The sequence below is a fragment of the Hydra vulgaris genome, chromosome 01, assembly GCF_038396675.1.
Source record: "Hydra vulgaris chromosome 01, alternate assembly HydraT2T_AEP".
NCBI classification, from domain to species: Eukaryota; Metazoa; Cnidaria; class Hydrozoa; order Anthoathecata; family Hydridae; genus Hydra; species Hydra vulgaris.
In genome coordinates this window covers 69,895,754-69,920,746 of record NC_088920.1, presented here as the reverse complement: position 1 = coordinate 69,920,746, position 24,993 = coordinate 69,895,754, and the positions used below count along the sequence as shown (strand labels likewise).

Here is a 24,993-nt window from a genome sequence, read left to right as displayed (position 1 = left end):
GGAAATTTGTGATGACCCACAAATGTTTGTTGATGGTGCAAGCAGTGCTGATGTTACCCAGGGTAGAGTTGGAAACTGTTGGTTTGTTGCAGCTGCTGCATCACTGGCTCTTGAAAAAGATCTTTATACTAAAGTATGTTAAGTATATAATATCTTGAATTTTATTGTTTATTTTAAAAATTATGTCATTTATTTTAAAGAACCTTATATATATAAAAAGTATATTTTTTTAATTAGTGTTGTTGCTTTATTAGTGTTTTTATGAATTAGGTGAGAAAAATATATATATATATATATATATATATATATATATATATATATATATATATATATATATATATATAGATCTATAGTTTGTTGGCTTTGGGAAGAGCGGAAGGAAAAAAGTGATTCTTACGCCAACACATACATCACTTTTAATTACTTTTGACTTTTGTCCAACATTTTCGTGTTGGACGAAAGTCAAAACCATTAATTTAATTACAAATTAATTGTTATATAAAAAAACCACAAAAACGCAAATTTAATTGACCAGAATGTTTTTAAAAACATTCTGAATGTTTTTAAAAACATTCTGAATGTTTTTAAAACATTCTGAATGTTTTTAACAATATAAACAATGTTTTTATTTTTATTTTTTTTAATAAAATGTTTTTATTTTTATTTATTTTAATAAAATGTTTTTATTTTTATTTTTTTTTCTGTAAATCATGCGCGGAGTGTTGCTACATTGACTATCTTATAGCCTGACTCGCAAGGGAGTGCTGCTACATCGACTGACAAATAGCCTGACTCGCAAGGGAGTGCTGCTACATTTAGTTTTTGTGAAGCTCATATTACAACTTTTACTAAGGAAAGCTGCTAGCTGTAGTAACATTAGAGCTTATCGAGGCTTGCTTTAAAACTGTTGACAGTTGGAGAACCAATTACTTTCATTGGTAGCATGTTCCATGCATTGGCAATGCGATTGTTAAAAAAGTGGAAACGAGCTAAATTATTGCTGTACTTTTCACGATGAAGTTTTTCTCTGTGATTTGCTCTTGGTGGAATTGTGATGAGGGGAAAGTGCCAGTTGACTATGTTGATGTTATTAATAATTTTATATTTTTGGATGAGGTCACCTCGTTTACGACGTTCAACAAGAGAAGATAGGCCAAGTTGTAAACATCTGGACTTGTAGTCTAACTTTTTCAGTTTGTCTGGTATTTTTGTGGCTCTGCATTGTATTAATTCAATAGCTTGTTCATCCTTCACCAAATGAGGGTTCCAAGCTGGAATTGTAGAGTTGTTTTCATAAAGAAGCATCACAAGATTGGAAAGTGTGTTTTAGGATGCCTAGCGTTTGATTTGCTTTACATGGGGCAATGATGGATTGGGTTTTTACTTTATGATCATTGGTAATTTGAATTCCCAAGTCACGCTCAGAGGTGGTTGCTTCCAATGTAGTTTGAGTCGTTATTAAACAATGGCCTAATTCCTCCATTGAGTACTTAAATGGAGTTAATTTTTTTTGGCTAAAGTGCATGACCTTGCATTTCTTTGTGTTTAGCTCCAAGCTGAGCCAAGATTTAGTCCAATCAACAATTTTGTCAATATCTGATTGGAGTTAAAGTTGAGCAGCGAGTGATTTGACAATGCTTAGGATTTTAGTGTCACCAGCGTAGATCATACAACTATTTTCTTTGCTTATTACATCCTGCAGATCGTTGATGAAAATGATAAATAAAATTGGACCCAAGACTGATGGAACTCCGCTTGTACAGGTAACCAATTCGACTGAGTGTCACCAAGGACGACTTGTTGATCGTTGAGACCTGTTGAGTAAAAAAGTTTTTATCTGATTGAGAAGATTGCCTTCGATTCCATACATTTTTAATTTGTAAAGCATTCGTTGATGTGGGACTTTGTCAAAAGCTTTAGTAAAATCCAGAAATACAACAGTTTCATAACATTGAAATTAACAATTTTGCAAGAACTAGGATTCAACTGACAGAAAGTTATTACAAAAACCGTGAATATTTATGAACAGTATATTGAAATTAAATGTATTTGTGAAAAATGTATTTTAGGTTGTGGTTATGTTGTTGACCTATGCATTTGCCTCTGACCAGTTTATTTTGAGTTAAAGTCCTATCTTAGGGCTCCTTATGTGACCTTGAAAACACGCGCTCAAAGTACTAATAGTGACAGGGCATATGTGACATGGCACTTTTAATACTCTGATAGTTTACAGTTGTTGATGGAATCTCTCTGAGAGCTACTAAAATATTCGGGAAACCTTATTACCAGCCAACCTCAGTACCATCAAATTGAATTTTTGAGTTTTACTCTCTCCATGAGATAACAGGAATAGTTGCATAGCCATTATCGAGGAGGTACAAGCCAATATCTTTGAATAGAGTCAAAAAAATCCAGCAGTCCTCATCCTAGACAGAAAATAATGTAACACAGGTTTACATCTAAAACTCAGTTTTATGGTTCTGAGGCTGGCTGGTAGTCAGGTTTCCCGAACTGTGTGGTAGCTCTCAGAGAGGCTGATTCCATCAACAGTTGAAAAATATCAAAGTATTAACAGTGCCATGTGCCGCATGGATGGTGTCCCTGTTTGTACTTTGGGTGTGCATTGTGGAGGCCACATTTGGAGCCCTTTGTTTCGACTTAGGGTTTATTAGTAGTAATGAGGCAATTGCTTGGGCTATTAAACAGTGTTCTGAGTACTATCTATGCTTTGAGTCAAGTTATTCAATCTAATTTTAAAATGAATAAAGTACCAAAAACTATAAAACACAAAAAACCATCATCATCACCAAGTTCTCTAAACCTATCATTCACTGATATTCGTGGCCTTCGAAGTAACTTTTCTTCTGTTGAGTCATATCTTTTGCAAAGTTCACCAGACCTACTTGCTCTTTGTGAGACTAATTTGAGTTCAGCTGTCCCATCTTATGATCTTAGTGTTGATGCTTATCTTCCTTTAACTCGTAAAGACTCCAATAGTCACATGCTGGGCATTTACATTCGTAAGAATTTACCCATTTGTTGTGAAACTAAGTTTGAATCCACAGACTATTCTTTCATGTGCTTTCCTTAAGCATCACTTCACTCTATTGCCTTTCTCTTTGTTCTATATAGCTCTCCTTCATCTCAAGACTGCACTCTCTTTGATGTTATTTCTGATCATATTGACCAAGCCCTCTCTCTTTATCCATCTGCTGATATAGTTATTGTTGGTGACTTTAATGCTCACCACTCTGAATGGCTTGGCTCTAGTGTCAGTGATTCTGCAGGCATTAAAGCCCACAACTTTTGCCTTTTTCAATTCCTAACTCAAATAGTCAACTCTCCAACTCGCTTTCCTGACAACCTGAATCATTTATCTTCTCAACTCGACTTATGTCTTGTTTCTGATCCTAGTCAGTGCTCAGTTTCTCCACATTCACCCTTAAGTGCTTCTGATCACAGTTTGATCTCTCTAAAACTAATATCTCATTCTTCTTCATCACCTGAATCCCCCTATTATCCAACCTCTTACAACATAGAGACTTTTGTTCCCTCTCAACGATTCCAGGTCAAGCCTTACTCTCCTCCATGGTTTTCCTCACACTGTGCTGCTGTGATTGCCAATCGAAACCGTTACTTCCATATTTATCAGCAAAACAATTTTCCAGAAAACAGACGTCTGTTTATTACTGCTAGAAACAATTGTAAAAAGGTTTTGTCTAACGCCAAAGCCCGCTATTCTGAGGTCATGAAATCTTGTATCTCATCTCAAAAATTAGGCTCTCGTGACTTCTGGACAATCTTTAATAGTATTAATAATAAGGGCAAATCTTTAATTCCACCTCTTCTTGTATGGTTCAGACTTTGTCACCTCACCTAAAGACAAAGCTGAGTTGTTTGCTAAAAATTTTTCATCAATATCATCTCTTGATTGATCCACTAGTTACGTTCTACCTAATATTGCCAACAAATAGGTTGATCCATTGCTTGACATACGTATTACTCCTGCTTCTGTATCTAAAGTGATTTCCTGCCGTGACTCTTCTACAGCTTGTGGCCGGGACAACATACCTGTTATTGTCTTGCAGAAGTGTTCTCCGGAGCTGTCGTCTATACTCTCAAAACTATTCAACAAGTGCTTATAAGAGTCTTGTTTTCCAGCCTGCTGGAAAGCGGCATCTGTTATCCCTTTCTTCAAAAATTCTGGAGAGCGACCTGATTCGTCTAACTGCCGTCCCATTAGTCTTCTTCCTATCATAAGCAAGGTTTTTGAATCTTTAATTAACAAACACTTCACTTCTCATCTTGAATCTAATAACTTACTTTCTGACCATCAATATGGATTTTGATCTTCTCATTCTACACCTGATTTGCTAACAGTAATAAGCTATAAGTTTTATTGTGCATTAGATAAAGGTGGAGAGGTTAAGGCCATCGCTCTTGACATTTCAAAAGCTTATGATAAAGTTTGGCATGCTGGTCTTCTCCATAAGCTTTCTTCTTATAACGTATCTGGCAACATCTATAAGGTTATTGAATCCTACCTTTCCAAACGTAGTATAAAAGTTGTCTTCGATGGACAGCACTTTCCTCCTTATTCTGTAACTTCAGGGGTTCCTCAAGGTTCTATCCTTAGCCCTATACTCTTTTTAATTTACATTAACGATCTTCTAGATATTCTCACATCTAAGGTGGCATTGTTTGCTGATGATACTACCATTTACTCTTGTCATGATAAGAAACCAACACTCTCTAATTGCTTGGAGGGGGCGTTTGAGTTTGATAAGGATCTCACTTCTGCTACAGCATGGGGCTCACAGTGGCTGGTGAACTTCAATACAGATAAACCTCAATTTTTTCAACCAATCGTTATTGCAATAATTTAGATCTTCCTATATTTATGAACGATGATATATTCGATGAGTCTCTACTCTTCATCTTCTAGGGTTAACTCTTACTTCCAATCTTTCTTGGAACCATATATCAAATCAGTTGCAAAATTAGCATCTGCTAAGGTTGCATTTCTTTATCGAGCTTGTCACTTTCTTACTTCGGATTCTATTCTCTATCTCTATAAATCTCAAATCCGGCCTTGTATGGAATACTGTTGCTATATCTGGGGCGGTTCTTCTAATGATGCCCTTTCTCTTTTAGACAAGGTGTAAAAACGCATTGTAAACATAGTTGGACCTGCTCTTGCAGCCAACCTCCAACCATTATCACATCGTCGTAATGTTGCTTCTCTTTTTTTTTTTATACAAATACTATAATGGGCACTGCTCTAAAGAGCTAGTGTCTCTTGTGCCATCACTAAAATTCATACTCATGTTACTCGTCATTCAATTAAGTCTCATCCTTTTACTGTGACTGTTCCTAAGTGCTCCAAAAAGGCTTATTCGTCTAGTTTTTTTCCTCGAACATCAGCTCTTTGGAATTTGCTTTCCTGATTTGATAATTTGTAATCCTTTAAGTTGTCTGTCAATTTTTATCTTGCTCTACAATCTTTGTCTTTACTCTTTCAGTAACTTCCAACTTTAATTAGTGGCTGCTTGCAGCCTTTTTGAAAGCGAAGATGTTTAAAAATAAATAATTATATATAATATATATATAAATAAAATGTATATATATATATATATATATATATATATATATATATATATATATATATATATATATATATATATATATATATATATATATATATATATATATATATAGTTATTTATTAAGTATTATAAGTAGTATTCATTAAATAAATCCATTGTTTCAAGTTGATTTGTAATGCATACTTTTTTTTCTAAAAATCCATGTTGACTATATGATAAAAGATTGTTTGATTTTAGATACTACATGGTTGCCTTCTTAACTAATTTCTCCATTTTTTTACATGGAATTGAGGTGAGGGATATTGGTCTGTAGTTTGATGAATCGATTCTGGAGCCCTTCTTAAATAAAGGTGTTACATTTGCTTTGGACCATGAGCTTGGAATTTCACTTACTCTCATCTTTCAAAAGTCAAATGACTTTTGAAAGATGAGAGTAAGTGGAGAAAACATTGAGCTAGAACAAAAGCGTAAAACGTGAGAGCTGACATTATTTCCAGCAAGTGATTTAGATATATCTAGTGCTGAGAGTTCCATTAGATTGGCCAGAGTATCAAAAGATATGCTATTGAGGGTTGTGTTAGTTCTAGGATCAAAATGGGGAAGATTGTCATTGGATGGCTCTTTGCTGAAAACTGATTGAAATTGATTGTTAAGTGAGTTGGCTATTGTAATTTTTTCAGAGCTAATGATCTCACTCGAACTGGTGATTCGCATAGATGAGATCTGATTTATTACAGAGCATTTACTATTTATGTATGAAAACAGTCTTTTAGGGTTACGCTCGTGATCATTGGCAAGGGCAGTTTCGAAGGATTTCAGTGAAGAATGACTTAATTTTTTAACAAACTTTCTAGTTTCTCTATATTCCTCAACCAGGTATGTGATTTTCCATTTTGAAATAACGTTACGAGCCCAGAGCGATTTTTTAGACGAATAAGAAATAATAGTTCTTTTGCCATCCATGGTTGTTTTTTGGGGGATGGTTTGTTCGGCATATGAGGGATGAATTGAAGATAACATTCATTGTATTTGTTGAGCCAAAGTTGGTAGCATTGTTCTAATTATAAGTCTTTAAAAATAGACGACCAGTCAACCTTATTGAATTCATTGTTGATTTTTTCGTAGTTACCAAGCTTGAATATAAATTAAGAGCTGTTGAAATGTGATAATTTTATGCTGGAAGCCAGTTTGTAATGTCAGTTGATAGAGCATTGATATTGATCAGACAAACCAAGTGGAGGACCGATTTTGATTTCGCTAGCATGATATGGAGAGTCACATATAATGAGATCAGGAGTGTTTGTCATTGGGCGATTAGCAGGTTTGAAAGTTGGGACAGTGACGATTTGGTGAAGATGACAATCTTGAAAAAGAGAGACAAATGAAGAACTGAAGCCAATTTTACTAGAGCAAAAGACTGAATTGGAAGTCCAAGTAATCTCTGGGAAATTGAAGTCACTGGCAATGATGATACCATTGTATTTTTTAGTCAATATTAAAGTTTTGGCATGGAAAATAGCACTTGAAATCGCTGAGAAGGCTTCGATACCGGAGGATGGAGGTCTATAAATGCAGCCTAGGAGCAGAGTTTCATTCAGAAGCTTTAGTTCAACCCATAATTGTTCTGAATAGTATCAAATAAAATCTTAATGTAAAGGAGGTCTATTTGGTTTGAGATGATTTTACTGTTTGTGTATATAGCTACACCTCCTCCAATTTGGTTGCGACAGTCTAAATGATAGAGTTTGTAGTTCTGAAGAGAGGGAGTTGATTAGTCATTGAACCATGTCTTGGTGATAAAAATAATGTCAAGAGTTGTTTTCTGCAAGTAAGGACAGTTAAATGAGTTTTATTGCATTGAGGGAGGTTGCATTGGTGTAGAAGCACGAAAGATGAGATAATTTGATGGAAGAGCTGACCTTGTTAAAGAATGTTGAACTAGATGTTAAGAGCGACTGAATGGTTTCAGCAGCTGATTTCCATTTGAGGAATGGGTTCCTCTCTCTTCCATTGATGTTGACTGTTTTAGATGAGTCAGTGCATTTGATTTTTTCGCTGCGGATGACAAATTGAAAGGGTTTGTCAAGTAAATCTTTTGCCAATAATTCTGCATTTTCTGTAGCACGCTTTTTGTTTAAGTTGTTGAATGTTTCTTGTTCAAGAGGTGTACGGTCTGGGCGAATGTAGACAGATTTTAATTTGTCTATTGAGGCAAGTCGCTTTGCATTAGATAAGAGATCATTGTGGTGCTCATTCGAGTCAAACTCAATGATGATCAATTCATTTGGTTCAGCTGCTATTGTAGTTAAACTGGTGGTATTGTTGATTTTTTTTGTGAAATGCCCAACAACTTTAAAAGCAACATTATAGTTAAGTTTTTTAAGTATACTTTGAACTGAAATTAGCCTCTGATTATTGTTAGAGGATTTTGGAAAACCGGCAACCATAGCTCTTTTTGATTTTGTTTCTACAATTTTGGCATTTTCGTTGACTGCTGTGATAATTGCTTTACTGGCTTCTGAACCGTACTTGACTGCACTTGCCCAGTTAAGTGTTGTGGTCAAGCTTGGAGATGCTGACTTTGGCTGTTGAAAAAGATTTGCTTTTTGAGTAATATTTTCAGTTTCAAGAACAGATATGCAAGTGAGAAGTATGCTAACTGTGGCTATTAGTTTTGATATTGTAGCATCAAGCTTTTGAGTAGCATCAGAATGGTTACCTTGACCTAGGCCTGGCCAGGTGGCTGCTAGAGCTGCAAGTTAGTCGGTTGAATGAGGTGTGGTCATTATCACCAATGATTTACAAATTGTTCAATCTGATATTTTATATTTGATAAGAGGGTACCACTCTGAATAACAGTGGATTACCTCTTTGTCAAGAACTTTTTATTCTTTCTATTTATATCTTATTACGCAGGGACTAAAAAGTTTCAGTATGTGTTTTTTTCCGCCAAATTTTATTATTATATTATCTTATTGCACAGGGACTAATAAGTTTCAGTATGTGTTTTTTTCCGTAGTGATATAGTTTTCCATAGTTATATAAAAAGTAAAAAAAACTCTTAAATTTCTGATTATATTCTTTATATACTAGTTTTTGGCCATATTCTTTATATACTAGTTTTTGATTGCTTTTGATTTAAAAAAGTTAAAAAAATATTAAAACTTTTCAGAAAAGTTTAAATTTGCTACACAATCTGAAGTAACAAAAAGCCATTAGGTCATGTAATTGAACACAGATTTGTTATTAAATGCAAACAATTTATAATATTAGTTAAACAATATAGTTTACTAAAAAGTTTTACCTGATTCATTTTTGTTGTTAAAAATTTGTTGTTTCTTAACTTATTAAGAAAATAAAGAAACTTCTAAATAAAGATAATAAAAGATGATAAAATCTCAGAATATAGTGTATCATTTTTTTAAAAATTCTTTATACCAATTTTTGCAGTTGCTGTCAACTTATATTTCTGAATTTTTTCAATACGCTTTTTATTTGCTTTATTGATATTTAGGTCAACATGTAGCATTTTATGAAAATAATTTTTGTGTTGATTTTTAAAGTCTTCCCTAGATGACAATAACCATATCTTTTTGACCCTAAAATGAAATTTTAACATTATTCTTTGTTAAAGTTCTGTTTCAAAAGTTGATAAAGGTGCGTACACTAGCCTGTCATATTGTAACAAAAGTTAAAATCCAGAGATACTATACTTTTGCAATCTTTGTTATTTAGCTCAAATTGATCAAGTTTAAGTTTCAGCTCATTAGGTTATGTATAACAGGATTATGTTGAACTCGGTTTTTTTCAATTTTTCATGTTTTTGTGGAAAATAAAAAATTTTTAAAAACTTTATTGTCTAGGAAAAAAAGTTTTTATTTGCTAAAAAATGAGTTTATTTAAATAACGACAGTTACAAACCATTGTTGCAGAGTTACACAATATCAGTTTCTCCAATTCTTATTTTGGACTTTTTTTGTTGAATTTTTTCAGATTTTTCTTTTTTTGATTTTTACATCGCAATCGCTGTTTTTTTTGCTAACATTAGGGGACATCATCTTTTTCTCCTCTCTTCCTACACGCATCACAATTATTTACAATAATACAAGTATCAACTGTACTTGCAAAGAAATCCAAGAGAATATTTCTCTTAGTGCAGTAATATGCATGCTTGCATGTTTTTTATGAACTGATCAAACTTTCTGTATCTCTACAAATCATTCCAACAGCCAGAATCTACCTTAACCATTGTTTAACATCTTCCTCAGAATACCAACAATTTTAAAAAAAGATTTTTTTTTTCTGGGCCAAATTAAGAGCTTAGTGAATCCTTTTGTGAATCTTACATAAAAAAATATTAAATATTTACGGCTTAACATTGATGAGTAAATTTTTAATAATTTTTACTTTGTGATATCAGGCAGATCTTTGTCTGATAATGCAAAAATAACTATTTGTTTATCTAAATGACATGTGATGGTGTTTTAATTAGAACATTATTAAGACCTTTTTACTTCCTAGAGCAAAAAGATTTCTTCAGTTCATAAAAGTCTTTTAACAACAACAATTCACATCTTAAAGCTGAAAGCTAAAGTGCTACCTAAAATAATATATTATGAAAATTTAAATTTTATTTTGAGATACATTAATTAAAATTAAAGTGAACAAGTTTACGTATTTAAGTTTTCAAACATATTGAAAAACATTAGAACCTTTAACTGTTTCTATTAGTAGACCATTATATCTGTTTCTATCTGGTAGACCATTGATGAGGTATTTTAGGAGACACGTTGGATTGGTCGAACGACAAAAATTTTTTATTTCAAATTTTTCCATTTTATTCAATTTTTTATTTAAGTGGAAAAATAAAACTAGTCTATATTATTATACAATGTAAAATTATTTGGGCGGTGAATTAAATTTATTTGTGAAGTGAATTTATTTGGGCAATGAATTAGGCAGTTTAATAGTATTTCTATTTAAAAAATATGGCTTATTGTATAACATTCAATAAAGAAACTGCTGGAGATTTAGTATTTGATTTATGCAGATAAAAATACTACAATTTATTGTAAATACTTTTTTTTCACAAAAATTGGAAAAAAGCATTATCAGCGTCATCATATTGTTTTTATTTTGTTTTTTTGATGCAGACTAACGCACACTTATTCAACTTTTTTCTATCTATCAAAATATTATCGTCTGCAAATTTTCAAGTTTCAAATAAATTTTTTACCCCTATTAGTTTCTTAAAAAAATCAACTATTAGTTAAAAATTGCCTCCTTTGAAAGGAAAATGTGACACCACCCACACCCCCATTAAAATCGCCCTTGTGTGTGTGATTAGTCTAATCAGTGATTATGTCTACATAACAAGCATAAATTAAAAAATGATACTTAGACAATCTATGTCCTCCATACATAAATGGTTCCAGGTCATCTGAGCCAGCATCTGTTCCAGAACTTTTTAAGATTACTATTATTGATTTACTTAGATTTGAATTAAATTTATATAACATTTTTTAGGTTATTCCGCATCATAGAACTTTATCCTTTCAAAAAGAATACTATCATGGGATTTTCAGATTTAGATTTTGGCGGTTTGGAGAATGGATTGAAGTTGTCATTGATGACCGTCTGCCTACTATTAATGGTGAACTAATTTATGTAAAGTCTAAAACAAAAAATGAATTTTGGAGTGCTCTGTTAGAGAAAGCTTATGCCAAGTAATTTTTATTTTTATTTTTTTTATATCCACAGTGATGGTCAAAAGTAAAGTAAAGTTTTTTTTTTGGCTTAATTTGTTAACCAAAATAATTTGTAGTAAAATGATAAAACTATAATTTTTTACTTACCATTCATCTCTAGGTTTAAATAACCCTGATCTAACAAGTTAATGTCTATCCCTGTTTGTTTCCCCCATCAAACATTCTTTTAGTAGACTACACATAAATAAATTGACATTACAAATGGTGCTTTTTTGAGTTTATGAAAAGTATTATTGAAATTCTTTATACAAATTTATGAAAGTATTATTGAAATTCTTCAAGCTGGAGTTTGGGCTAAAAATTTAGGCGTCCATATCGGTATGCTGGGATCAAAATCAGTCTGAATACGTCACTGCCTCTTAATCAGAAGTTTAATGGCAAAACAAAAAATGTTTTTTGTTAATATCTCAATAAATAATTTGTTTTGGTAATTTCAATAAGCTCAATACTTATTTTTTGATTTTTATTTTACAAAATAAACATAACTTATCTTAGTACTTTAAAATTCCTTTAAAATATATATTCTTTTAGTCATTTTTGGTTTTGAGTGAATTTAAAGTTTATCAAGAAAAAAAAAGTGTAAACATTTGCTCTACAACTAAAAATTAGTTTTAGGTGTTTCCGCTTAGCCACTACTAGAGAAAAGTGGAAGTTTATAGAGCATGATAACAATTGACAGACAATTTAAAAGATTGCAAATTATATGAATCAGGAAAGCAAAATGAAGAACCGAATTCCAAAGAACTGATGTTCAAGGAAAAAAACTAGACAAATAAGAGTTTTTGGAGCTCTTAGGAACAGTCACAGAAATAGGATGAGACTTAATTAAATGACTGGTAACACAAGAATGAATTTTACTGGATGGTATAAGTTTGTTTTTCCTAGCTGCTGCTGCAGCCAAGTGTTGTCAGTGTTATTTTTTTTGGCTTAATTTGTTAACCAAAATAATTTGTAGTAAAATGATAAAACTATAATTTTTTACTTACCATTCATCTCTAGGTTTAAATAACCCTGATCTAACAAGTTAATGTCTATCCCTGTTTGTTTCCCCCATCAAACATTCTTTTAGTAGACTACACATAAATAAATTGACATTACAAATGGTGCTTTTGGTGACAGGATGAGTTCTCCTTTAAGCGCTGATTATATAGTTAACCAGCACTCAGTTTTTAGCTTTGGTCAAAAAAATTCAGGGCCTTTTTTTTGACTGTAGGGGTTTTTTTACTAGTCTTGTCCCTAAAGGTTTACTCTAAGAATCCCATAATGTTTTGATGCATCGGTTGCACTTCTTCAATGGCTAAAAAATAATAAGATATGTTGCTTCCTAGGTATTAAAACCTTATAGCAAAGGTTATCAGATAGTGAAAGTTAATAGATAGCAATAATCCATATAGGCAAATTTAGTTTAAACTTACCTATTTACATCTGCAACAACATCCACTATATTTTCTTTAGTATATCCATCTTTAGTAGTTGTTTTAGATGTGCTACAGTTTTTTTAAGTCATCTTTAATTTGATTACGTAAATAAAATAAATTTATATAACATTTATATAATTATATCAATTTCATCTTATGAACCATCACAAAAAAACTCATCTTCTGATTTTGAAATAATTTTGAAATTAAAATTCTCAAGAAAATAGACCCAGCTTCCTCTCAGCTTCCTCTCAGCCTGATAAAACTTGTATGTGGAAAAGTTTCATAACTCTGAAGTTAGTTGCAACGTAAGATAGATGTCAGTTAAGTGTGCAAGGTTCTGTATTTATAATTAAAGCTACTATTGATGCACTAGGGCACAACATGGATGACTTTTTTATAAGGAAGTCCTTAATCCGTAGAATTTGTACAGAAATGCAAAGAGAGCGGGCTGAAGTTATAAAATTTAATTTTCAATACAAAATCCTGGATACGATAACTGTCCACTAGGATGGCAAACTATTGGTAGCTCTAGATTTATGTAAATCTAAAGAAGAACGCCTCCCAATAGTTATTTCGTATGATGATAATGAACAACTTATTTCTGTGTCAAAATTGGACAGCTCATCAAGAAGTTAACAAGCACAGGCTGTTTGGAATGCCATTATCAACTTGAATCTTCAAGACAGAGTGCAGATTTTCTGTTGTGATACTACTGCTTCAAATACAGGCTGTATTAATGGTGGATGTGTGCTTCTCAAATGAAAATTAGATAAAGATATTCTTCTTTGTGCTTGCGGTCATCATTTCTATGAAATAGTATTAAACTAGTATTAAGTGTGCTTGAAGCAAAAATCAGCCAAGTAACTATAAGCCCAGACATTCAAATGTATAAAAAGTTCTGAGAAAACTGAAAAAATGTTGATGCCAAAAAAATACAAGCCTGTACAGAAAGACTATCTTGTTTAAATGTTTCAGAAATTGATAAGCTGCTACCAGTTCTACCAATTTGAATTGACTAAATAAAAAGCTAGAGATGAATTAATTGAGCTTTCAATAATATCTCTAAGGTTTAGCCTCCTGGTGCTATGTACCAAGCTCGGTAGATGTTGAGAGTCTTTATTTGTTGAAAATATCATTACTAAGCTTCTAATTCAGAATTTCAAACATGGATAAGGGAGATCTGTCAAATGTCTGTCTGTTCATCGTGACATCTTATGTAAAACTCTGGCTCCAATGCAAAGTCCATGAAACCTTATGAAACAATAGACAAAAGCATTTCCAAAGCAGCTTTACAGAAGTTTTGCCAACATTTATAGTATTTGACAGATGAAGTGTCTGTTTTATTTTTATTTGACAATGATGTTGATCAAGTAACTAAAGTAAAAATGGTTGCTAACTTAGCTAAAGAAAATCCATAGACCCTACATGGTATCCAAAGAAGAACTTTGTGGCCCACTTTTTGGTATGTCTTATATGTAAATTATGATTCAATTTTCTTTTATAGTTTGCTTTGCAATTGGTAACAGTTTCTTCTGTTTTAAATTCAGAGAAAAACATTAATGACTTTGTCTCTGTCAAAAGCAAGTTCCTATTTAATCAACTCAAAATTGATGACTGTTTTTTGAAGAAGAGTTCCTCTTTATGGCTTAATGATTCAAGAAGCTAAAAGTAAGCTATTGATACTGAGAGCAGTTAATGATACAGCAAAAAGAGCGGTTAAATTAATTCAAGACTTCCATGGTTTAATCATTATTGAGGCGGAGCAAAAGAAATTTTTAATACATTGCATACAAGAACACAGAAACATATATCTATAAAGACTTGTCAAAAATGAACAGTCAAGTATCAAGTTAATAAAATTTTAATTCATGCCGAAAATTACATCACACGAAGTCATAAATGTCTTAACTACTGTAAATTTATGCACATTTGTGAACATGTCGACATTATTATAAAAAGAATTCTTTGAAATATTATATATAACTATAATGATATGTATATATATATATATATATATATATATATATATATATATATTTATATATATATATTTATATATATATTTATTTATATATATATATATATATATATATATATATATATATATATATATATATATATATATAAAAATTAGTAGAAAATCGATAGGAAAATTTTTCTTATTTAACACTGTGTTTCATCAATAAAGACTCATCAGAAATGAACGATCAAATTAATAATACTTCAATTTATACCTAAAATTAATTGAAAATTTATTAATTTGATCATTCATTGAGTCTTTATTGATGAAACACAGTGTTAAATGAGAAAAATGATTTTCTACTAATTTATAATTGTTCTGTTCTTTTAAGTACATTGAGCACTCTATTTTGTAGAATACATTTTAAATATGTTTATATATATATATATATATATATATATATATATATATATATATATATATATATATATATATATATATATATATACACATATATAAATATATATATATATATATATATGCATATATATATATATATAAATTATGTTAGTGTATTCTTTTTTTTCAACACTGTGTTTCACTATCAGTAGGTTCATCAGGAAGAATCTATATATATATATATATATATAAATATATATATATATATACATATATATATATATATATATATATATATATATATATATATATATATATATATATATATATATATATATATATATATATATATGTATATATATATATGTGTGTAAATATATATATGTATATTAGGGATATGACTTTTTAATTTTTTTTCAAATAAAATGTTTCCTGTATCATAAATCGATGAACTTTTACCTAAAATCATGAAAAAAGGCCCAAATAGCTTTCTGCAACAAAAAAAGGTCACCCCCAAATTAAAAATTTGATTTACCATTTTTATACATTCATTTTTGACCGATGTTTTAATCTTAAGCTTAATTCTCAGCTTAATTCTATTTATTTCATTATTTTGTTATGAATTTATAAATATAACGCCACACGTTACCATGGCAACGAAACGGCCGTGTGCCGGCAAATACTTGGAATTGTTATGTGATGACGTCATTGTGTTACCACGGTGATATAGACGACTGTAACAGACTGTAGAAGATTATAGAACTTAGTAGAACATTCTGGAAGCTCTAAATAATTATATAAGCGAGCTGCTGTCAGAGCTCAGTGTTGATAATGTGAATAGTTCTATGAAGTACTCTGCGTGTAACTGAGCTAATAAGGAACTACTGTAGCGAACTAAAGACGCTGTAAGTGTACGAAGTATAAGTAGTTGTAGCATTATCGTTAGGATACGGACTGGATTATCGAACTGTTATCAACATTGACTGGATTATCGAACTATAATTGGATTACTATACAGTTAAAGTATTTTATTAATTAAACCACTTTATTAAACGGATATTTACGCTCAGCTATCCGTAAAGTCGTAACAATATTATATGATGTCTCACAAGAAAAGTCATACCACAGTAACAAAGAACAAGAAGACTTGGACTAAAAATTTGGTGAGATTTCAAGAGTCACACAGAAGAAGAGGAAGCGTGGCTGTAGAAGAACATTCACTCGATGAAAAATCCAGAATACCACTTCAATTGCAGATCGTAGGAAGATACCAGTTTCTCGGAGCATATGTTAAAGGAAGAAAAGAACGAATAGACCAAATTTCTAAGGAAATTACAAAATTGTGGGACAATAAACTGAATTTTCCACGTGTGTCTGATCAAGTGATAAGAGCAAAGCTTATGAAGGTGCTGAAGGTCTATGATGAATGTGTCAAGCGTGGAAAATATGATGTTCTCAATGCATTATTTGACATCACGAAAGTGAATGGCCAGTGGTTATCCTCGGAAGATAAACGTCTATACCACCTACAAAAAGAAAGTAAAGGACAGGTGGGGTACTCAACAGGACAAGTGGCAAGTAAAGAAACCAATCACCCTTCCAAGAGAAGGAAAGTCCAGTCTGGAACAGCAATACCTTCCACATCACAAGTCCTGTCTACCACAGACAGTGGTACTGAATCTGAAAACTGCAAAAGTAAGAGTGAAGATGATGAAGACGACGGTGATAAAGACGATGATGAGGACACTCAGAAAAAAACTAGAAAGCACTACAAAAGTAAATTTGCTGTAAGTATGGTTACATCAAGTGGAGTTTCCACAAAGAAAGCTGCTAAAATATGCAATGTATTATCACAACAAGGTATTGATATTCCAACTCCAAGTCAATCAGCAATTTACAAGTCCATATTCAAAGAGGCAGGTAAATTAAAAAAAGAAATGATACAACAACTTAAAATGGAACAGTGGTCCTTACACTTTGACGGCAAACGAATAGATGATAAGGAATATCAGGTAGTTGTACTTCAGAATGAAAGAACTGACGTGAAACTTGATGCACTGCGTTTAAAAGATGGCAAAGCTGAAACTGTTGCTGAAAAAATTGCCAAACTTATTGATGAATACAATTTGTGGAATTCAATTAAGATGATCATTACTGATACAACAAACGTCAATACTGGGAAGAGAAATGGAGTTGTTGTGAAGTTGCAACGTATGTTTAAATTAAAGGGTGTCACAATACCACAATTTATCGGTTGTCAGCATCACGTACTAGACAGGATTCTCCGTCTGGTGATGGACGAAGAACTTGGGGGTGATACCAAATCTCCAAACATTGAATACCCATTTGTGTCTGAACTGTTGAATAAGTATGATGAACTGAAGGATAAGTTTGTGAATGGAACTGTAGAAATTCTTGATAAATCAGGGTGGAGAGACGATATGAAGTTTTTGTACCATTTAACAAGAGTGTTTAGGTTCTATGAAGAACAAAGAAACTTCCCTCTGATTCACTTTCAGAACATTCCTAATATGAGCAATGCCAGATGGAACTCAAGAGCCATTCTCGCCATTCTGGCGTTCATTCTTATGCCTGAAGCGAGAAAGAATTTGGAGAAGGTTTGCAGGTTCATTTCATATGAGTGGGCAGAACATTGGTTTAGTAGTCAAAAGTACAATGACAATGACTATTGAAGCCTTACAAAAAGGCATTGCAGTCATTCAAAAATCACTGGAAGAAAGAGCCATCCGTCATCGACATACCACGAAGTAATCAGATAGCTGAACGTGCAATCAAGGTGATGCAAGACCTGTATACTTCCTGCAGAAAGAAAGACAAACTGCAACTTCGATTCATTCTAAGTAATAAGCGCTAGACTCTTTATGAGACGTGAGCATCATGTGACCCATGTACTAAACACAGTAGGCCTATAGACACAGACAGTTATGTATATTGTTGTACTAGACGCTTTGATACTGTTAATTTTGTAATACTTGTATAATTATATATCACATAATGTTTTTTGTTATATCACAGTACATGTTGCATAAACAAATAAAATAACAACAGGAGTATGACTCTTACAACATCTTCAGCCTTTAATATTCATTTACTGTACAAAAGTGTACCTATTGAAAATTCGATTTTTTGGTTTTGGGGTGACCTTTTTTCAAAATATGTCAAAATGAAACATCTATTTGTTCTTTTTACATAAAAGTTCATTGAATTACGATACAGGCCTAGTAGGTTGCAAAAAAGTCATATCCCTAATGTATATATATATATGTATATATATGTATATATGTATGTATATATATATATATGTATGTATGTATATACATACATATACATATATATATATATATATATATATATATATATATATATATATATATATATATATATATATATATATATAGATAAAAATATATATATATATATATATATATATATATATTTATATATATATATATATATATATATATATATATATATATATATATATATATATATATATATATATATATATATATAACTTCTGCTTATTGCTCTATACTCTGTTGCTAATCATCCAAGATCAAAAATTTTAAAAATTTATTTGTTCTTTATATATAGGACTTCAAGGTTTGACACATATTTTATAACTATTGACCAAATGAATCAAATGAATTTTCAAACTTATTATTATAATTACTTATTATTATATTTAAATTAATTGTGCTTATTATTATAATAACTAAAGATGGGATAATTTAAAGAAAATTTAAATTAGAGACAAGTTAATAAGATTGTTAAAAATAAAAAAAATAAAAAATAAAATAAAAGTAGAAAAAAAAAAAAATCCTAATAAGAATTTAATTCATTAACATCGTTAATAAGTTGTTGTTTGAGTTTTTGTTTGAATAGAGAAAGAGAAAAACAATTTTAATTCATTTGTGTGCACTTTTTGTGCAAGGCACTAACTATCCAAATAAGTTTGGTTTGAAGTTTTGCTTTCTAAAAAAACTTCAAACCAAACTAATTTTTTTCACCTTTTCTTTCATCATCTTTTTCCTTTTTTTTCATCTTTTCCAATCAAAGAAAATTTTGTTCCTCCAAATGAAAATATAAGAAAACTTTTTTTTTTTTAAATTATGCATTTAACATTTTTAATGAAAGAGTTACTAAAATTTAAGTAATATTTTTTGTTTTAGCTTTCAATAAATGAAAAAGAAACTACTTGGCTAGATGTATACATTTTAAAAGCCTAGATCTGTTTTTTACAGATCCCGAGAGCTAGTATATATAAAAAAATTTACCAAATATGTAAAAAATAGGTGTAAAAACTGAAAAAACATTATTTTATGATTTTACACACAAATTATAAAGTTAAATTTTTACCTCTCTCTTTTTTTAAATTTATATGCAAGTATGATTTTTTTAATACTATTTCTGAAAATATATAAAATAACCACTTTGAGTGCTTTTTTGAACACCCTAATACATTTGATTGTGTAAAACCTGTTCTTTTTTACAACCGTTTGATTTATAAATGTTAAAGTAATATTCTGTTCTAATATTCTGTAAAAGTAATATTTATAGAATATCTGTAAAAGTAATATTTATAGAAAGTTGTGCTAATTAATATTGATTAATTAGCACAACTTATTATTATAGTTCATAATAATTTCAATTTTATTATGAACAGCTTATACCAGTTTTAACTATTAATTAGAGAACCTCTCAGCTCAGTAAACTTTAGACATTTTTCTAAGCAGTTTCTAGAATTATTTTTATTTTTTGACTATCAGCATTAAGAATTTATACAACAGACTTATCAAGTACGAAATTTATTTAATGAAGAGAACTCATTCTTTTCGGTTGCAGAGTAGTTTAAATTCATTCGTAATAGGATCGAAGGAAGAAAAGTTTGTTGAGACACCTATAACTAGATTTATTGCTACTATTAAGGATACTAAAGAAACAACTTAATTAGGAAATCAAATATACTTCTTTGTTTAATAAACATTTTTAGTTCACATGTGTAATTATTTCAAGTTTTTCCAGTCGACATGATATGCATTTTTTAGAAATATTATTATATGCAAGTGCTGTTTTAAGGATGGATAAATTTAATATAAAATCATTAGTTTTTTTATCTTTTAGTTTTCATATGTGTTTTGACAGCATGGTGTCTTTTGAATACTTTTTATTTTTAAAGGATTGCATGTCATTAACAAAAGGTTTTTTTCTTTCACCCTCTGTTAAACCAATATATTGTTCATCAGGTACATTAAAAGCATACAGGTATTTTTCATCAGGTACATTCTTAGAATTTTTCTTATTTATAAAATTTTTAGTTTTTTGATTACTTTTATAATAAGAAAAAAATCTATTTATAATAATATCCTTTAAAAATAAAAAGTTTCCTTGTCTTACTTCTTTGTCAGCCAATGCTTATACTTTGTCAGCCAATGCTTGTAATTTTCACTTTTCATAAAAGTTGCTTACAAAGACTTTTACAAGAAAAAAAAATTACTTATGGAGGAAATTCATAAATGCACTTTTAGATTGAAAATGCTGTCCTAAAAGTATTCGAGGTCAGCAAAATATTACTATCTCATTTCTATGTTTTATGTTAACCGCTTGCTGTCAAATTTTTCTAGCTGACCTGATGTCGATCTCTAACAGTTTAAGCTCAGCAATTTATTGCAGACCTCATTTTTTCTGATTTCGCGGGCTGTTAATGGGTACACTACAATTCTTACACAAATCCTTGTTAATATTTTGTCTCTGTTAGTAAAAACTTTTATAAAAATCTATAGGTCTTTATATCAGGGAAACTGAGGTAAGAATCTGTAGGTCTTTATATCAGGGAAACTGAGGTAAGAATCTATAGGCCTTTATATCAGGGAAACTGGGGTAAGAATCTATAGGCCTTTATATCAAGAAAACTGGGGTAAAATGGTGTATGGATGTAAAATGTGATTTAATAACGATTAAAAAATTTTCAAAATGCTTCAACTCTATAACGATTAAAAGTATTTAATTTATTCATCCTAAACTGATCAATCAGGAGGTTTGAATTATTGGGCTTGAAACATTGTTTTTAAATGATATTCATTTGTATTCTTAATCTTTATTATTTGTTTGTTTTCTTAATAAGCATATAGTATTGTGCAATAGTGAAATCTAAAATCATCATCTTTTTTTAACATCAATTACTATCCTAAATTATGTTGCAATATTACTTAATCAATTTATGATTTTTTTTCAATGCAAAAAGTTTTATAACATTTGTATTGTCTAAATCTTTTTGAAAAATAGTTTGCCTAAATATGCTTAATGAAATTGCTTAATTATGTTGTGTTTAAAACATGAATTTAGTAGATTATCAATTTTTGAGGTTATCTGGTTCATATGAAGCACTTGAATCTGGTAATCCTGGTGATGCTCTTGTTGATTTTACAGGTGGAGTAAGTGAAAGAATAGATTTGGTTGAAGGTGATTATCATAATAATTTAGAAGAGAAGAAATTGTTACATGTAAAATTAAGCAAGTTGATGTCACGGAAGTCTATGATTAGTGCTTCAATCCAGGTAAAAGAATTTATTTTTCTTTAGCTTAATGTAGTTTATTTATGTAAATTTATTTTAATTTATTTATACGAATATTCATAAACCTTTAAAATGTATATTTATGTAATATTTACAATGTTTTGAACTTCATCTAAAAGAAAATAGGTTTTAATTAGAAAAGTCAATCCAAATGTTACAACAAATTCTAAACAAAGACAAATAAGTGATTTGTAGAGGCAGAGAATGGAATCACAAATAAAAAGAATGTTGAGCAAAATAAATGTGGCAACCTTAGCAGATGCAAAAATTGCATTAATGATAGTTGAATAATAATAATTAGTTTAATGGCGTTGTGTTATTAATTAATTAGTTAATGGTATTGGAGTTTGTGAATTTTTCTAGTGTAGTTACTTGGGATGACGGAGATTGTTTTAAAATTTGTTCCTGTTTACTGTTTCAGTAAATTTTTTTTTTATGTTTCACCCATATAAATTAATGTTTAATCTAATAATTAAAAAAAGGAATAAGAAACTGGTAGGTAAAGAAGAAAATATTTTTAGGAAAATATTTTTTTATAAAAAAAAAGGAAAAAAAGGAATAAAAAACTGGTACTTGAAATAAAAAAAATATTTTAAAGAAAATACTTTTTTATTAAAAAAATAGGATAAAAAAAGAATAAAAATGGTAGATAAGTATTTTTAAGAAAAAAAAAATTTAATAATTACAAGCTAAAAATTAAAAGGAATGAAAGTGAGAAAGAAAATTTAAATATTAATACTTACTAAATTTAATTTAATAATGAGTTATATAAGATGATTTTTGTATCAAGTCCATATACAGTATTGGACAAAACATTTGCCACCAACATCAAACAATGCTAAAAAGTGTTCCTAATTTTACATGTCTTAAAAACAAAACAAACTATACTACCACAGCAAACAGTTCAGGAGTCTGGAGTCATAGCATGCCATGACCTGAGCAATCAGCTGACAGGTGACAGCACACAGGCAGAATTTTCTTTGACAAGTGCCATTTTGCAGCGGACAAAACAAGTGCAACTTTTTTGGTTTGTTTCATTTTCTTAAGTCTGGTCCGTGTCAACGTCACGGAAGTTTTTTAATAATTAAAGGAAGTATCTAGAAGTTTCCAGAAGCATGCAGAATCTTCCGGAAGTTTTCAGAAGAAGCATCTGGAAGCATCCAGTAGCATCCAGAAGTATCCAGAACCATTCAGAAGCATCCAAAAGCTTCCAGAAGCATCGAAAAGAAGCATCTAGAATCTTCCAGAACAGGTTCACACAGGTTCATTTTACTGTATAAGAGACATGTAAATCGACATGTAATTCAGTCAGTATATGGAAGTCAATCAGTCAGTATTATCAAGACAGTTTATCGAAGTGAGTTTTATCGAAGTGTTTTATCGAAGAACATCAATAGAAGAAGTGAAATACAACAAGTGTTTCATTACATCAATACAGTCCACATCCAACCAAGACGTTGTGTTCCACAGAGCATTATTGTATCATCACAAGGTAAATGTAACACGGTAAACCTTGAGAAGTGTGATTTTTTTTTATTATTATTTTTATGACTTCAAGTGCAAAAATGGCTCCCGACAGTCTTGGATTGGAGCTAAGAAAAAAAATTATTGGCGATTACGTAAGTGGAATGTCACAAAAAAGTATTTGTGATAAATATCGCATGAAAAAATGGACCGTATCAAGACTATGTTCCAAATATCGTTCGACGGGGAAGTTGGCAGCAGATAACAAAGGTGAGGATTCTATGATTGTCAGATCTGTCAAGAAGGATCCCTGGATATCATCAGTTGAAATACAAAAGCTGAAATTCAAAAATTTGAAAAGTTGAAATTCAAAAATTAGAGCTGCCTGTATCGGACCGAACAATCAGACGCCGTGCTGTTGAAGCCGGATTGTTTTCTCGACGCCCTGCAAAGAAACCGCTGATTTCACTAAAAAACCAGAAGGAAAGACTTCTGTTTGCTACATCTCATATTGACTGGAATATGCAGAAATGGCAAACTGTCTTGTTTAGTGATGAATCGAAGTTCAACATCATCAGGAGCGATGGCATTTGTCGTGTACGTCGACTGGCCGGAAAACGCCTCGATTTAAGTTACTGCCATAAGACCGTGAAACATGGTGGAGGCAATGTAATGGTCTGGGGGTGTTTTTCTGCTATCGGTCTAGGTCCAATACATCGAAACGATGGAATAATGGACCGTTTTATGTATAAAAATATCCTGAAATATGTTATGTTATCTCATGCTGAATGGAATATGCCAATAAAATGGGTTTTTCAGCAAGTAAACGATCCGAAACACACTTCAAAAGTAGTCAACCAGTGGTTTCAAGAAAACCACCTATAGGTGATGGATTGGCCGCCTCAATCTCCGGATCTCAACCCTATCGAGAACCTGTTGGAGATTGTCAATCGCAGAATTAATCGTGAAGGTGTTTGTAATATGGATCAACTGTTTGAACAAATCGAAAAAGCCTGGGCAGCGATTCCACAAAGTTTCATTGATCACCTGATCGAATCTATGATGCAAGGCTATGATCGACAACAAAGGATTCGCCACGAAATATTGATAGCGAAATACAGCTTGGTCAACATTTTGTCGAGTTGCACTTGTTTTGTCCAGAAGGAAATCAACTTTTTTTAAATACTTTTGATTAATTTATTAATTTTCGTGTACAAATAATGAACTTTGTGATTAATAAAACTTGAAGAACTTTGTCTCTAAACAGTTACATAGTTATTTCTCTAAATTGAAAAAATGCAGCACTTATATATAAAGAAACTAAATTAGCATTATTTGGTTGCACTCGTCTTGTCCGATACTGTATATATCAAGTCCATATATATATATATATATATATATATATATATATATATATATATATATATATATATATATATATATATATATTTTTTTTTTTTTTTTTTTTTTTTGGGTTCTGATTAAAGATTTTATAATTTTTTTAATGTTTTTTTAAAGAGTTGGAAAATAAAAGATAAAGTTTATAAAGCAAGATAACAATTAACAGCCAACTTTAAAGATTGCAAATTATATGAATTAGGAAAACAAAATAAAGGTAGCAAATTTTGGAGTACTGATATTTAAGAAAACAAAAAGTAAAATAAGAATTTTTAGAGCATTTAGGAACAGTCACAGTAAAACGATGATAATTAATTGCAAGGTGAGTAACACAAGAATGAGTTTTTGTAGATGGCACTAGAGATGCTAGCTTTTTAGAGA

The 24,993-nt window shown here is 30.7% G+C and overlaps 1 protein-coding gene across 3 annotated transcripts in view; it reads left to right on the top strand.

The window, feature by feature from the left end:
* The window catches only part of LOC100211449 (calpain-5), a 121,648-nt gene that overhangs the window by 42,248 nt on the left and 54,407 nt on the right, over positions 1 to 24,993 (top strand). For all 3 annotated transcript variants that reach the window (XM_065789046.1, XM_065789048.1, XM_065789047.1), the window contains 3 exons: positions 2 to 133; positions 11,133 to 11,332; positions 21,540 to 21,732. In XM_065789046.1, coding sequence (XP_065645118.1) covers positions 2 to 133; positions 11,133 to 11,332; positions 21,540 to 21,732 — 525 coding nt within the window. The remainder of the gene's footprint in view (position 1; positions 134 to 11,132; positions 11,333 to 21,539; positions 21,733 to 24,993) is intronic.